This window comes from Prinia subflava, chromosome 16 (assembly GCF_021018805.1).
Source record: "Prinia subflava isolate CZ2003 ecotype Zambia chromosome 16, Cam_Psub_1.2, whole genome shotgun sequence".
Taxonomy (NCBI): Eukaryota; Metazoa; Chordata; class Aves; order Passeriformes; family Cisticolidae; genus Prinia; species Prinia subflava.
The window spans coordinates 4,673,040-4,689,331 of NC_086262.1; the positions used below are offsets into that span (position 1 = coordinate 4,673,040).

General features: G+C 44.2%; 1 protein-coding gene across 1 annotated transcript in view; it reads right to left on the reverse strand.

The window, feature by feature from the left end:
• The window catches only part of TENM2 (teneurin transmembrane protein 2), a 295,035-nt gene that overhangs the window by 169,514 nt on the left and 109,229 nt on the right, over positions 1-16,292 (reverse strand). The window contains exon 3 of the mRNA XM_063413915.1: positions 7,462-7,696. Within this exon, the coding sequence (XP_063269985.1) occupies positions 7,462-7,696 (235 nt within the window). The remainder of the gene's footprint in view (positions 1-7,461; positions 7,697-16,292) is intronic.

Consider the following 16,292-nt stretch of genomic DNA (forward strand, 5'->3'; position numbering starts at 1 on the left):
GCAATAAAGCTTAACAAGTGTTGGCTATTTGTGTTTAAATTGTATAGCTACAAGAAATTGTCTCAATTGTGTTAAATACAAAGCCTAAACTCAGATTTTAAGACAGATTTTTCAGAGGGAAGCTATTTCAAACACACATGTACATAAACCCACTGGCCATTTCACACACCTGTTGTGCACCCTCACACCCAAACTCTTGTGGAAACAGAGGACAGTGCTCAGGACACTGTTCCAGTGATTTCCAGGCTGCTGCAGACACTGGTGCAGGGACTGAGGTCACTCTGTTGGGCATGGGAGCACTCAGGATGGACAGTGGGTACCACAGCCACGCCTGTACCCACTGCGACCTCCTGATCCCCCAGCACCCAGGGCAGCTCCAGCTCCAGCCCCTCAGCTCCTGGAAGGCTGAGGATTCCTGGCAGGCTGTGTCTTCTCATCCCCAGGCAGAGAGCTCTGAAAGCTGCTGTGTAAAGCAGTGTCACAGAGCTGCTGCCAGCACCAGGCTGCCTTGTCACCGCCACCGCCACCCCCTGACAGAGCCACAGCTGGGCGTGTGGAGCTCAGTAATTGAACAGTGCCTGACAGCAGGGCAGGGAGCTGCACGGAAAGGCAGGTGCCAACCTCTGGGCACCTTGATCTGTCACATTATTGAACTAAACCAAGCAGGCACCGCTCACAAAGCCACAAAGGCAAAACACCTGCACTGTGTGGGAGCGGCAGCGACGGCTCTGTGCTGGGCACCTCTCCACAGGACCTCTGCTCTTCATCTGCAGCACTGAGACCCTCCTGGGTACACTCTGTAACCCTCTCCCTGCCTAATGCCACTGTGAGCTGACCCCTGAGCCTTCTCTGGGGCTGTCACCTGCTCTGGCTTGTCCCCATAGCGCTGCCCCATCCCCGGCTGCCACTGCTGAGCTGTGACACTGCAGAGCTGTGACACTGCAGAGCTGTGACACTGCAGAGCTGTGACACTGCAGAGCTGTGACACTGCAGAGCTGTGACACTGCAGAGCTGTGACACTGCAGAGCTGGGAGAGCGGCTGGAGAGGGGCAAGGTGGAGATACAGACAGGGAAGGGCTGCTGAACTGGGGTCAGGAGCAGCTCGAGAGTTTGAGATGGAGAACACCAGCTTGGAGAGGTGATTTCTAAAATCTAGAAGGGAACATGCACATGGCAGCTCAGTAGCTCCAGGGAGCTCCAGGGGCCACCCAGCACCTTCCTGACCGGTGGCTCTGTGGTCAACAAGAGTCCAGGTACCCTGCAAGAGCTGTGAGCCCCTCACTCACTGCCTGCTTGAATCCTGGTTCGCTTTTGTGGAGTTAGCCAGTCAATAGCCAGCTCTGCTCTTTGAATTTACCAATCTCCTTCTTGCACTAGTGTTTGTTCCCCAGGAACAGAGCAGTCAAACTGCTGGTTAATGCCTGGTGAAGAGCAGCAGGCACAGCTACAACATCTAAATAATCTAAATAAGCTACAGACACAATCAGGGGCTTTGCACGTGCACTTACATGAAAGTGTAGCAGGATCAATCAGCAGATCCAGGAACATTTGGGCAGCTCTGAATCAACTCAACTACAGGAACTTTCTCTTCCAAAGCAGAAAACCTTGTGTCTTTTTTTGCCATAGGTTTCTGAGTAGCTGTTGCCTAGTGCCAAGTGATGAAGTGCAATAATGCCTCCCTTTGTTATTCCAGTGGTGGGATTATGATAACAGTGTTTTGCATTTCAATGGGTCCATGCAGTTTTAACTTTCTACATCAATTAATGAACATAATTTCAAAACACTTCTATTTTAAAAGGCATACATGTAAGCTCTGCACTATCTCTTAATTCAACTACTCACTTAAAAAGAAAAAAAAGAAGTACTAACAGTGCTATTTCAAGTCTGTAAGTCATAGAACAGAATAATAAAGCTCAGAACTCGGAGAAATTTATCAGTTGGCATGTAAACTTAAATAAAGAGGAACCAAAATCACACAATTCTAGACTTTTTTATAAAGACCCTAAACGTGCCTGTCTCTTCCTGTGCAGTCACTCACACTGCCTGTTCACTCTGCACAACCCAGAAGTTAAAAATGCAAATGAACAAGATCATGAAAACATGCAATTATCTGCAATCAGTAAAAACTTCTTTGAGCTCATGTGTACGTGAGTGGGAGTACATCTAGATCGATTTTCTGAATCACCATTATGTATCCTGCTTTTGTAGTGTTTCCCTTCACCCTTTTCTCTCTCCTGGTCGTGCCTATATTTGTTATGAAAATGATACTCCAGCAGCCTGCTAAAAATGACCTTTCTACAGTGCTTTTGGAATTCCTCCAAGTACATGGCCCAAATGTGTTTAAAGTCCTTGGGGATGATTTTGACTGTGCCTTCCTGGACTCTTTAAAATGCTTTGGATTTTTAGACAGGTCCAGAATCTATCTATGCAGATGCCAATTACTTAGAAAGTCCCCACAACATTTCTGCAACCTTTGCATGCAGGATGGAACAAGAGAATGAGGGACTCAGTTCTTGCCCCAGCCTTCAGTCTCAGAGGAATAACATTTGCTCTAGCACGTGTACCTGCGGCTGCAAGTAACTGGTAAGAGAAAGGCACAAAAGACAAAGCAAAATTAGAGTGAGGACTCATTTCACTGTTCCAAGTAGTTGTTTGTTATGCCCAATATATCCTAGGAAATTGCATTAACAAAAGGAAAGGAAATTTTGTTTCACTGTTCTGTTCCAGAACGTTTTGCATCATGTACAGAGATATCAAAATATTGAGACATCATTGAAAATAGGCAGACAATTGCAGAGAGCAGCTGTAGCTTGGAACTTCAACACGTTCAGAAACTTCAAGTTTATGCATTCAGTTCAGAAGTTCTGCAGCTGATCTTGGCACCCAGACGTGGTAAAAAATATGAACGCAGTATTAACAACATTTCAGATATTTAATTTTTTTCTTAAAAAAAAATAATATTGTTTTCCCCCACTGTTAAATCTCCTCATGTGCCCTACTCTTGGCTTTTTTGCCTCAATGCCTTGGCCTGTGCAGAGGCTCAGTGCACTGTGTGCAGGTGTTTCCCAGCTGTGATACCCCACGATTTTGAGGGGAAGCATTGAATGATGCACACTGGGACACAGCTCAAGGTGCTGCTCCATCCTTTCAGCTCCCACTGCTGTCCTCAGGCTCACCCAGAGTGACTGTGCTGGGATCAGACTGGCACAGTAACAAATGCAGCTTGAACCCCAGGAAAAGGCAAATATTTTGAAGAGTTCTTTTAAGGTTCACAGGAATTCTTTTCAGGCTAAATTTTCAGATTTCTCACTTTAAAACTGAACTTTGCACAAATGACCTCAGATTTGGACCACTGGTGTTATACTACAGCCCACAAGATCTAAAGAAACCTTTTTCATAATCACCAGAAGGGTGATCATCATCCTTTCTCCTGAAACAGAAGAAACATTAGGATGGTACAGTCTTCCTCAAAGCCTAGCATCACATCCTCATGAGCAAGCACAAAGAAATTACAGACATAGATACAAAATTATCCTTGCAACTGAAAGATTTGGACTGAAAATATTTCAAATTACGAAGACTAATTATGAGAACTGAAGAATAAGAGTAATTTCTATTTAATTTTAGCCTTTTTTCCTCCCGAATTAAGTATTATTAGTTATAATGGTAACAATTAATTTTACATCAATATAAAGCACTGAAAGAGGCATTAGTAAATCAGGCAATGTCAGTGAAACATCCATCCGTGGCAGCTCCTCTGTTCTCCTCCCTCACTCATCCCAGTGCCCGTGTGGGGCTCTCATCCCAGAGGGTTCCTGCAGTGTGGAGCCACGGGAGCCTCCCCTGCAAAGCCTTTCCTTCCTTCCTGTGCCCTCAAAGCACTCCCAGCTCAAAGCCCAGCGCTGCCTCTGCCTCTCAGGAAGGAGAGAGGCCCACCCTGGGACGTTCAAAGGCAGGAATTTCATCACACACCCCCTCGGAAAGCCGTGATTAAAGCAGCAATAAAAGAGCACCTCTCAACTGGAGACGGCACTTTGTTAGGAGGAGGAGGAGATGCTTTGAAAGGGACTGCAAGAGGACAATAAAAGTTAAAGAGCATTAAACAGCAGCTCCGAGCCTAAAGGTAAAGCAGCTAAATACTGCAGAAATGAACCGTAGAAATAGCACCATAAAAATGCTACAGCCATGCATCACTGTGTCCTTACTTAGAGATATTTCAACCCTTCCATTAGAGACCCTTATTTCAAAGATTCTGTAGCTGGCCTGGGAGCCTGGTGCAGCCACAGAGCAGCAGCAGAGCAGGGAAGGCACAGCCCACTGGTTTACCTGAGGCAGGAACAAGCACACTAAAATCAAGCACACCTCACTGGAAGTGTTCCAGGCCAGGTTAGCCAGGGATTTGAGCAACCTGATCTACTGGGAGGTGTCCAGTAAAGATGCTTAAGCTCTTTCCAGCCCCAGCCATTCTATGACTATAAATAAGTACAATTAAGAACTCTGCAGAGACCTGTTGCAAACCTGTAACTCCACTGGAAGCAGCGAGCTGCTGCAGTACAGCTAAACATAATGATGTAACAAACACAGCACCACGAAGGGTACACAAAGACTTGGGCTAAGTTGCCTGAAAAGGCCAAATGAAAGCATGGGCAAGCAGCAAAAGCTTCCTTTACATCACAAAGTAAATAAACCAAAAGTGATTAACAACCCCCAATCAATATTGAAACAAGAGACAGAGAAAGGATGTATTTGGAAAAAACAATGTCTCCAAACAGTCTGAATTTAGCCCAAACTGCCTAAGACAGCAGAGGAACAAAGGGAAGGTTAAAATATTCTTACCAGGAAAAAAAAAAAAAAGGCAACATGCAGACGTGTGTTGTATTATTCAATGATTTCAGCACTTGGTACTGTTAGATAAAGAGACATCTGGAATCTAAATTGTGATCTGAATTTTGTAGTGCTGACACAAAGCATTCCCTTCAGACAGCTCAGGTGCCACTTTTTGTTTCATAATCAGTAACATGACCACTTGCACATCATTTTCAGTTGAGAGCAGAATCTACTGAAGGTAACTGAAAGATGAAAACTAAGAGTTATGAAACCCTCTCTTGATAAAGCAGATGCTGCCAGTGCTGCCTTTGCCTCCTGAGCACTCCTCTACTGAGATTAATAAACAGATAACAAGATAAAAAATTAGAGTAGTGCACTGTGAAGAGGCAGCATGAGAGGGGTCAATGTTTTGCCACAAGCTAAAGCTTTAAAGTAAAGGCTGAAGTAAAAATAAGCCCTTTTTTTTTTTCTTGTGGCTATTGGTATGAATGTAGATGAAACTCCAGTTTTAAAGTGAAAGAATTACAGGCTAATTCTGAAAGTCTCAATGATTTCACAAGCATCAATTTCAGTCATCTTCTGAGTTAATATTCTTGTGATGAAACTTGTCATCAAGCTCTGTCAGGTGTGTAATTTCAGAAGAGAACTAAAATCGATCCTGAAGCAGCTCTGGAATAGTCTTGGAACACAGAAATTCTGCCAGGACATTTTCTAATAGTTTAATGCTTGCCTGTGACCAACCTGTCTTCCAAAAAGCTCCAATTAACTGTCGGGCACCCTGCAACCTCCAAAAATAACAGTATTCACCAAGTAACCTTTGTCATCAACTTGTACATATCCACCCCCAGAGGCTGCAGGATAAGAAAAAAAGAGAAGAACCAAAGTCAGTAATGGCATTCAGAGTCACCTCTGGCTGGGGATAGGTACAAAATCAGACAGTAAAAAACCCAGCCAGACAAATGCCCACTGCTGTGGCTCAGGGATGCCAGTATGATGGCAAAACCTCCTTTTGTGAATATCTCAAGGAATTCCCTCCAGGTAAAGTGATTGGTAAATTGAGACAATCTTGAGCCTTCAGAAATGACAAATTTCAGGTATTACTGCACCCAAGAACAATTTCATAAGGGAAGAGGCAGATCAGGCATAGCAGGTGGCCACTCTACACCAGAATTAAAAGTAGGTACTAATCCTGGGCAATGAACCACACAGCAAGAACCAGTCTGGGCTGAACAGGACCAACATTATTATCTGGTGATTCTTAGCAGTAAGGAACAAACTCAGGATGTCCAAATTAAGTTCTATAAAATAGAAGAGGTTCTCACAGAAACAGCAGTTCAGAACTGAACTTTTTTTTTTGGCCAAAGTTAGCTCCAAACCTTCAGTAAGCAAGAATCCCTTTCCTTTTTTGGCCATGCCAGCTTTGGATAACCTGCATTTGCTTTCCACTTCTTCACAGCAGCCACATTCCCATTCCAGCAGGGAAGGACAAAGTGAGGGCAGCCCCTGTGCCCCTCCCAGCCCAGCACAGACTCCCTGCCCTTTCCAGGCTCATTTTCTCCCCACGGAGCTGTAACCCACTGCTGATTAACCAGGGAGCAGCAGCAGCCTCGGTGCTGTCAGCTCTGGCCCAGAGCTCCAAACCAGCCCAGCAATCTTTAACCAAACATTGGAGGGGCTGGGAGAGGCTGCAGGGGGCTCTAACTTCCCCAAACGTGGCCACAAAGATCCAGCAGAGCTGCACTAAAGTCCTGGGAGGCTGCAAAGCAAACAGAACATCCCAGAAGCTGTGGCAAGCAAGCAGCTGAAAGCCTGGCAGAGCCCGTGCTCGCAGCAGCCCAGCTCCTCCACCTGCTCGCTGTGTTTATCGCTCTCTGGGCAAGCAACACCACCCTGCTATTCCAAGCACTTTATTCAGAACCACAATGGCTAATTTTAAATTCTGAGAGATCAGCTCTGCCAAATCTGCTATTTAAAGTGCAAGTTAAATATGTTTGACATTCCATACCCCAAATGACAACAAACCAGAATATTTAGACCAGCGGCATGTCAGGCATTTATTTATTTATTTCTCTGTCAGGCCTAAGTGCTGCACCTTTTCATTTATATGCTGCTGTTTGCCCCACAGGCATCAAGCTGTTAACATGTACAGAAGAGATTAAAATGAACTTGCATGCTGGATGAGGTATAAATTAAAATTATAGTACTGTCAGTCATGAATCTCGGATTGTTTCTCAGAGTCTCCCAAAATGCATAATGTCAAGCGAGCCTCTGTCTGTTGCTTCAGGAAAGGCAAAATGTGTAATTTTCAGCAGCACAGTCAATATGAATTCTAAGTAAGTTGTGATATAAATGCGCTGTGCTAATCGCATGAATCGTGCGTGCAAGGAAGGTCCAATAAAAATTTTAAAGCAAATAAAAAGCTTTAAAGTGGGATGTGAGCAGCGTAGCTCGCTGTGCACCTCCCAGTGCAAGGCAGACTGGGGCTGCTGGGTGCTCTGGTGCCACTCACCCCCCACGCTGTGCTGGAAAACCGCCCCAAAAAAAGGACACCAAGCCCATCTCCCAGCACACCGAGGGATTTCCCTGCGCCTTGGGGGCCCATCGGTGGCACCCCGGGGTCCCTCCTGCACCCACCTGGTCTCCAGGGGGACGTTGCTGTTGAGCACCCAGCTGTCCTGGAGCTGCACAGACTCGGGGGTGGTGGCCAGGTCGTTGGGCGCGGGCGCGGGCGCGTGGATCTGGTTGCGCCGGTTGGTGAGCGAGTTCCTGTTGAGGGAGTTGGCGGAGGAATGGTGGTGGGACAGGGAGTGGTTGTGAGGAGGAGGGAGAGGCGGCCTCAGCGTCGACTGGCTGTGATGGTTTGAAGGGCCTGGAACAGAAGAGAAAAACAAATCACAAATGTGGCGGCGCCGCTCTCCTTGGCGCTTTCGAGGGGCCACTGGCTGGGAAAGGAGACCGTGACTCTTGGACTGCGGGCATCAAAGCGTGGGCAAATCACATCAGAGACTGGTGGAGATCAGCAACACCAAACGGTGCTTCCAGCCTGCACAGCTGGCAGGCCGACAAAGATGGTATTTAAATTTTAAAATACTTTATGGAGTCTCGCTGGAGAAAGTCTCCTCAGTGGAGCAGCCAGGACAGCAGCCCAGCCTGACCATTCCCTACATCTACCAAGAAGAAATTCACCCTCCCGTTTCTATCAGGGACTTTGAGCAGATGAACCTTAATGGATTAAAAATAGCTTTTGAGAATATGGTCTTTAGGCCCCTATAAAACCTAATCAGAGAAATCAATCTTCTTTCATTCACTGTATTTTACCAATCAGCTTCAAATGAACAGGATTTGTGCCAGCACAAGAAGATTAAACTCCAAATATGAAAAGAGAGCAACAAGGCAGTGATGGTATCTTTCATGTTATTCCATGCCATCAGGATTTGGCCTGTATTTTTCTATTTAGTGATGCCACAAACACACAGCAAGATCTGGAAATTATGCAACTCTTTCAGTCTTTTTCATTGAAAAATGACAGATGATATCTTCTGGTGATAAAGAAGGATATAAACTTTTCTCATTCTTTGAGTACTGACATGTTTGCATCGATAATGAAAGATATTTTTTTCTAATCATTAAGGCAAATGGATTAAAATAACAGCACATGAAAAGAAAATCTGATAAGCAGGTGTCATTCTAACATTGTCACTTTTCTAAACATAAAGGCAGACTAGTAAATAAGTTCATGTGCAATTCCACACATTGCAGTAATTTATGTCTAACAAAAACAGTAAAAGAGAATAAAGAAAACAAACATTCTTATGAACTGCATGCTTTAGACATTGTATCAAGTTGTTTTCTAGTGAACATTAATCAGTAATATTAGAGAAATGATAATTCTAATGATGCATATTTGTTTTTAGAAACTGAAGCAAATTCTGTACTTAATGAATCAAATAATAAAAAGAAAACATCACAAGACATCATTTGCAGCAAGACTGATCTTTGTCATATGAAACAAAGACGTCTAGAAAAGCTGCTGAACTGAATAATTACTGCAAGTTAATTAAGGCCAATATTTATAAAAATCCCAAAATAAACAAAACAAAACAAAAAATCCAAGACACAGAATAACCCCCTGAACCCAAACCCCAGAGCAGCAGGTGGATTTTTCCCTGGCATGGCACCCTGAGCTGCAGCAGCAGTCAGGGACGTGAGTGGGGACCTGCAGGGCTGGGTTAAGGTCACACCTGAGCCTCCCAAAGGCTTTTCCTGCCTGACTCTGGTTCAGTGCAGCCCCCCAGGGGCAGCTCTCTCCTGGCACTGCTCTGCACACTGCAGCCCCAGGGAGAAGCGTGGAAGAGCCTCTTCCCAACAGCAGCACAGCCAGGGGACAGGGATCTCAGGGCTGCTGTTCCCTGGGATTCTCCTCAGGGCTGCTGTTCCCTGAGCTTTTCTTTTTTTAGGGTTTTCGAGCTTCTCTTGCCCGAAAGGTCCCACGGCAGAGCCAGAGCAGACAAACAGAACCTGCCAGTCCGTGTTTCCAAGGTTGTTTATTCTCCATCATCTCTCAGTTCTTTCCCAGCTCTGCAGGGCGTCCCCAGCAGAGCAGGACACGCGGCAGGACTGGGGCAGATCAGAGGGTCCCGGGGTTTATGTACCCTGACCCAACCACCATCCACAATGAACTTTTTATTTACAGAATCTTACCCATACTTACTGCCTATGTTAACATGTCATTTCTACTCTAAACCAATCCTTGTGATACAACTCAGCAGAAAATGGGGGATGAGAACAAGAACAAGGAGGACAGGACCACTCCCCAATTCCTCCATCTTGCCTCTTCAAGCCCATATACTAAAAATCCTAAATTCTACATTTTCACTCTGTGATAAACTAACTACTGCTTATTTTGAATTCTCTTGGCTTCAAATTCTTCACACAATGTGGGCATTCACTGCCATGGCAGGGATCAGAGGCAGTGTCCTCCTGGGCTCTGTGTGAGGCTCTGACCCCCTGTACAGATCCCAGAGCCCCTGTCCGGTCTCCAAACCCTCCAGGGTGGCCAGAGGGATGTGCTGGACTCCAACACAGAGAGGGAGCAGCATTTTGGGGAGGGGCTGTTCATTTTCTCAGCCTTTCTGACGGCTTGGGGAGGCACAGGCTGGTGAGGGACAGAGCCAGGTTTGGTGGGACTTACAGAAGGCAAGTACAACTTGTCCTCTGACAGGAAACTTTAAGAAATGCATTATAATAAATTCTGCATCCTGCACATGTTGCCTTAAACCTACACAGCAGTTTCTTTATCTTTTTTGAATGGCTGTTGCCCCAACGTGCACCCTGTGGGAATGTCAACTGCTTTAAATACAAAGTCACCTTTCATGAACACATCCTAAATTTTAAGGCCATTATATGTGCAGCTCTCCTCACTATCCTTGGCTGTGTCTTATCTAAGCATAAAAGAGACTGTTTAGCCAATCAAGTTTGATGTTTAAAACCCCCATTTGGACCTCCAAGCACATCAAATCTCTAATCTACACTAGGTCCTGTGCCATTCCACAACAGCATGCAAAGTAAGACACAGCAGGAAGGAAATGTGTTTGGACAATATCCACGTGCACAGAAGCTTAACTGGAATTACTCTCCTAGTCTGTGTTCTGGCTTTAAACAAAGCATGCTTGGATTTCAGTAAGTGAATATTTATGAGTGATAAAATACAAATATATGCCCTTGTGTTAATAGTTACTTCAAAAGATTCCTGTGCTTCATGTTTTCTCAGCTTACTTTAGATGCAGCTTTTCCTTCTCAAGGATAAAAAGTCATACCCATGTAAACAAACCAGTTTTGCTCTGAGAGCCACAGTGGCACCAGTTAAATAAAGACTCTGAATCTTGTCACCACAATATTGTGGAGGCTGCTCTTAAAAGTGAGCCAAGAGCACATCAATAAGAATGAGCAGCATTGCTGTAAGATTAACGAAGCAAGAGCTGAAATCAAATTACCACAAATTATTTAATCTGCCTCAAGATTCAGTTCCCACACAGCGAATGTAAGGTACTTGGCAACTTGAGCTGTGCAGAGGTAACTGAACACAGCTGCAAAAACTCTGAAATCTGGTGCAAGGCAAATGTCCCATTTAATCTAGAAAAATAAACAAATACCAGTATTAACATCATACAGATATTATATAGTTTCTATTAAAATGTATAAAAGCTTATATATATAAAGGACTAACTAGGGAGCGTGCACACACTCATGTATATATGAGAGAGATAAAAGCTTCTTCATAAACCTGCTCAAACAAATCAAAAGCAGGAGCCGAACACTATTGAACCTGCCAGGGATATAAAATTGGATTCACATCTGAACATCTGAGCACTTCTTTACGAGCATCTTTGCCTAAATTAAAATTTCACCAGCAGTACCTGCAAATTTGCTGAGCTCTGAAGTTCAGAGGAGTAAATCACTTGTCCCTAATAAAGGATCCGAAGGGATCCCACGGCACCACACGCTCCGGCCCCCTGGAAATTGCCTTTGATTTGGAAGCTTAAACACAACGAGTGTCTTGATGGAGTACATCTGGCTTTTTACACCAGGAAACAGATCTTATTTTTTGATATAGCAGTAGCCAGTATTGGTCTGGGGGAGAATACTGAGGAAATGATCCCTTTTCTCAGTCATTAGCTGAATTAGTCATTTCACCAGGATACAAGTTCCAACATTTTGGATTTAAGGAAAAGTCTTTTAAAACATAGTGAAAATCAGAGACCTGGAAATCTGAAATACTGATACTCTCTACACTTTGGCTTTTTAATTTTTTTTAATTTCTTATTGAAATTCACAAACAGACAACATATCTAATTCCAATCAATTTTAGTAGGCATTGATTGTGCTGAGCATTTTCAAAAAATCAAGGCCCGGTGTCCACATAATCAACATGTGATTCTTCAAGAGATCTTACTGCAGTCAAGAATATCAGCAGCACTCGTTTCAAATTAGAAGCTGAGTGAGGGTAAATTGTGTTGTAATTAAGTAATCTGAGAGTACAAATTCTGATCTGTGTAGCTTTGAAGCAATCATAAGCTATCCAATTGACTTATTTGGGTTTAACCAGAACCAAAATACTAAAAAAGAAAAAGAAATATTTTGCTCGGTTCATTCTTTTATCTGGTGAAACATTTAAAGAAACCAGGCAAGCACAGAGCACATCCTCCTGTGCATCATAACAGAGCTCCTGTGGCACAGAGCTACAGGAACGTCAGGGATGGCTCCTGAGCACACCTCCCAAACATCACTGCTCGGCTTCTTCACAGTTCAAATGTTGACTAAAATACAAAAGAAAATCCAGATCTGCTTTAACATGGTCAAATGTTTTTCGTAGCTCTTCCCAGGCTTTGGTACACTCACTTAACTCATGCACTAAATCCAAGCAACACAAAGATCCGAGGAGAACAGGCTGATCTTCCACCTCAGAGATAAATGCAAAGCACAAAAGGCAGAATCCCTAATCTAAGCAAATTGCTTCCCTGCATCCCAGTTCTTTGTCAATACTACCTCAAAACAGTAATGGAGATTGTATTTCAGTTGTGCTGAATTATCCTCTGTGACATTATTAAATGCTAAACAGACATTTACACCTCCTCATCATTCCTTTTCACAAAAGAACTAAAACAAAAAACCCAAACATGTATTATTGTTCTGAAATGAACAACGACCCAACTATTTCCTTATGCTTTAAACAAAGCAAATACTGAACAAAAAAACCTCCCAAAACCGAAGCTGATGAATGAAAAGAAAATAATTAAAAAGCCCACAGACAGCCCTTGTCAGCCAGCATTGGAAACCTCATCTGGTTTCTCCTCATCAGGAGAGCAGGAGCTCTCCTGCTCCTTCACTCAAGTCCCCCTGCCACTCTGTTTTCCCAAGGAACCCCCATCATCTGCCATCCCAATGAGTAATGGTGTTCCACAGAGCCACAGGGCCACCCTCCAAGCTGAATTCATCCTCCAGGACAGCTGCCATCCCTCTGAGTCAGGCAGACCAGCAAGAGCTGCTGTGCCCAGGGATGTGCCCGTGCCCAGGGATGTGCCCGTGCCCAGGGATGTGCCCGTGCCCAGGGATGTGCCCGTGCCCAGGGTGTGCCCGTGCCCAGGGTGTGCCCGTGCCCAGAGCTGCTGCTCCAGCCCAGCCCGTGCTCAGCTTGGCAGGGAGGGCCCAGGGCTCCTGCCCAGCAGCACACCCTGGCCTTTGTGCTGTCCCTGCCTCAGCTCTCCTGTTTGTTTGCTGAATTCTCTACATGATTTTGTCCAAGGCCGTGGCTAAATGGCAGCTCAGTGTTCTGAAAATGTTTTCAACACATGCTGTAAAGAAGAAAGTTATCTCACTCCTAACCATGGATACCATGAGCTCTCTCTCTTGTTGTTTTAAGCCCAAGACATTTGCCAGGTGTTCCTTCTTTTGTCTGCCTGTTTTTCACACTCTTTGAGGCAGGAATAGGTTGAATGACTGGCTGTCATCCCAGACTGTACATTTCAAACTGAAAATTCACTAAATGTGTGATATGAAATAGTAAGTCACTTATCAGTGTCTGCCAGTGCACTGCAGCCATGTCCCCAGCACAATATTACAGTAGAAAATTAAATGCTGCTCTGACAAAAAATAAACACAAACAAACAAACCAAACCCAAACCGAAAACCCAAAGTAAAAATACCCCATTCTTGCCCACAATATCCAGGGTGCACAGTCATAGGAACCAAAGCAAAACTGGACCCTCCACCAGGAGCCAAACCCAAGGGATTAAAGTCATATAACCACTTCTCTCAAGTGAGGGTCACCTGCAAAAAGGTTAAAACTCACTGCCCTACAGAACAGTATTATCTGAGACACCGTGTACTAATTATGTTTGTTGAAATACATCACTTAAATATTCATTATTGCACTGCATGAGGTGCACGGGCTGCATGAAATAATGTCTGGTCATTGGCAAATCACATCACTTCAATAATAATGCTTTACACAGACAGTCACCTGTGGTACTATATATATATATATATATGTATATATATGTGTGTTACACATATTTGAAAAGGTAGGCACACTAATTCAAGTTTTACCCATTGTAAAAATGAGTCACAGAGAAGTTGGGGTTTTCTTCTTTATAACTGAAAAACAATCATATCTCATCTTTTGCAATCAACCTTTTAATTTCGTTTCCCAATACTGATATAAATATAAAACATATTTCAGAGAGTTTAAGGATGTATTTATCTTCTTTAGCTCAGGTACATGAGCATTATTCACACTACTGTTTGAAGAAGACACTGAGGTAAGAAGAACTAAAAAGAAAAGCAGGCATTTATATTTCTAAGCAATGAAGTTCAATATTACTGTCATCATTACTGTGGAACATTTTAGTGCAGAAAGGTAAATATTGTCCTCTAGACCTGGCAGAATGGGAAAGAGCTGGACCCATGAAGACTCAGACGAATTCTTGCCTGATCTCACACAATTTGAAGCACTGGGAATCACACCAAAGTGAAAATGAAGGCACAGATTATTCTGACCAACAGACAGAAATTTCTGAGCAGAAATATTTAGGCCAGCAGTGGAACCTGATGACATTTTCCTGATAGGATTATGGCCTGAAAACTGCTGCTTCTCTGGCTTGTGGGGAGACAGATGGAGACATGCTGAAGGCAATCCTGCCCCTGATCTATTGGAGCTCTGTTAATTATCCAAGGGTGGGAACAGCCTTGCCCTCCCAGCTATGGGGGTGATAAAGGGTGAGTTAGCTGGGAGGGGGCTCAGCTGGAGTCTGCTGGGCGTGGTGTGAGGAGGGAGGGACAGGAGAGTGTGCAAGGGACAGGGAAGGTGAGATGCTGTGTGTGGGACAGACAGGGTTAGGTGGACACAGCAGGGATGGGAACGGTGAGATGCTGTGTGTGGGACAGACAGGGTGAGATGCTGTGTGTGGGACAGACAGGGTGAGAGGCTGTGTGTGGGACAGGCAGGGTTAGGTGGGCACACTGGGGACAGGCAGGGTGAGATGCTGTGTGTGGGACAGGCAGGGTTAGGTGGGCACAGCAGGGACAGGCAGGGTGAGAGGCTGTGTGTGGGACAGACAGGGTGAGATGCTGTGTGTGGGACAGACAGGGTTAGGTGGGCACAGCAGGGACAGGAAGGGTGAGATGCTGTGTGTGGGACAGACAGGGTTAGGTGGGCACACTGGGGACAGACAGGGTGAGATGCTGTGTGTGGGACAGACAGGGTTAGGTGGGCACACCAGGGACAGGGAGGAGTGAGCCAGAACTGCAGAAGGAAAGGAAGGAGAGAAAGAGCCAGAGCTGTGTGGAGCTGCCTTGGAGACAGAGAAAAGGTGTGGAAGACTTCTCTGTAACAAGGTGCTGATGCTTGAAGCCTTCTGATGTTTTACTGAGGCACTCTGAGTGTGTGGCTGTCTCTACAATGACACTGGCTGGTCTACAGGGGACCCTGAGACTGTCACGACGACATAAGAGTAACTGTGCCATAATTGCCAATTCATTGTGAGTCTGCAGTCAGGTACAACAGAAAGTCATCCCTGGGGCTGTTACAGCAGCACTTCAGATCTTGCATCACCCAGTGAACACATCTGGTTTCCAAGGGGCCAAAGAAATGCCAGCCATAGGGGGTTTAATGCAATGCACTCCCTTGATTTCAGAAGTGTCTCAGAATCTATTACACATTGTCCAAAACACTCCTGTTTGGTTAAACCCAACCTCCTAAAAAATTTATACCAGAGTCTCTCAAAATAAATTTCTAAAATAATTACATCAGAAAGAAGATCTAATAGGAAACTGAGCTTTTTAATAAATCAGCCTTCCAGCTGCTGCAGACCTTTAGGAGCAGGAATGGTCTATCAGCAGAGTAATGCTTTGGAATATTTCTGTTGTTTGAAGAGTCTGTAGGGTCAAGTTGCACCAGTGAGAAGTTTGGCAGCTGAACTATGAATGAAACTGAATATACTGAACGAGGCTTTCAGCATCACATAATTTCTCTATTTCTGAGGCAGTGTTATCATCATCTTTTCCCAGCAACACCAATTTTTTCAATTTCTGAATTTTTTCCTTATTTTGTCTTATACTACTGCCTTAGAACAACTCACCGTAATGCACAGTGCACACCAATCTAGATTTTTTTTTTCAGTTCAACAGCAGGATCAACAAAAGTATAATATTTTTCTTGTCTAAAATAATAAAAAAAAAGTTCTATCTTACTACAATGTTCTTCAATGGGGTTTCAGGGTTTGACTTTTTTTTTTCCCAAAATATTTACAATGTAACCCCTTTGGCCCTCAAAAACCATGAAAATAATAATTAAAAACAGTTTTACTTTTAGGCTGAACCAACTGATAATCAAGTGATGGAAATAAACACTGATATATAAGCATCATTAACATGAAGGCTCACTGACATATATCTGCAAATACAAGGTT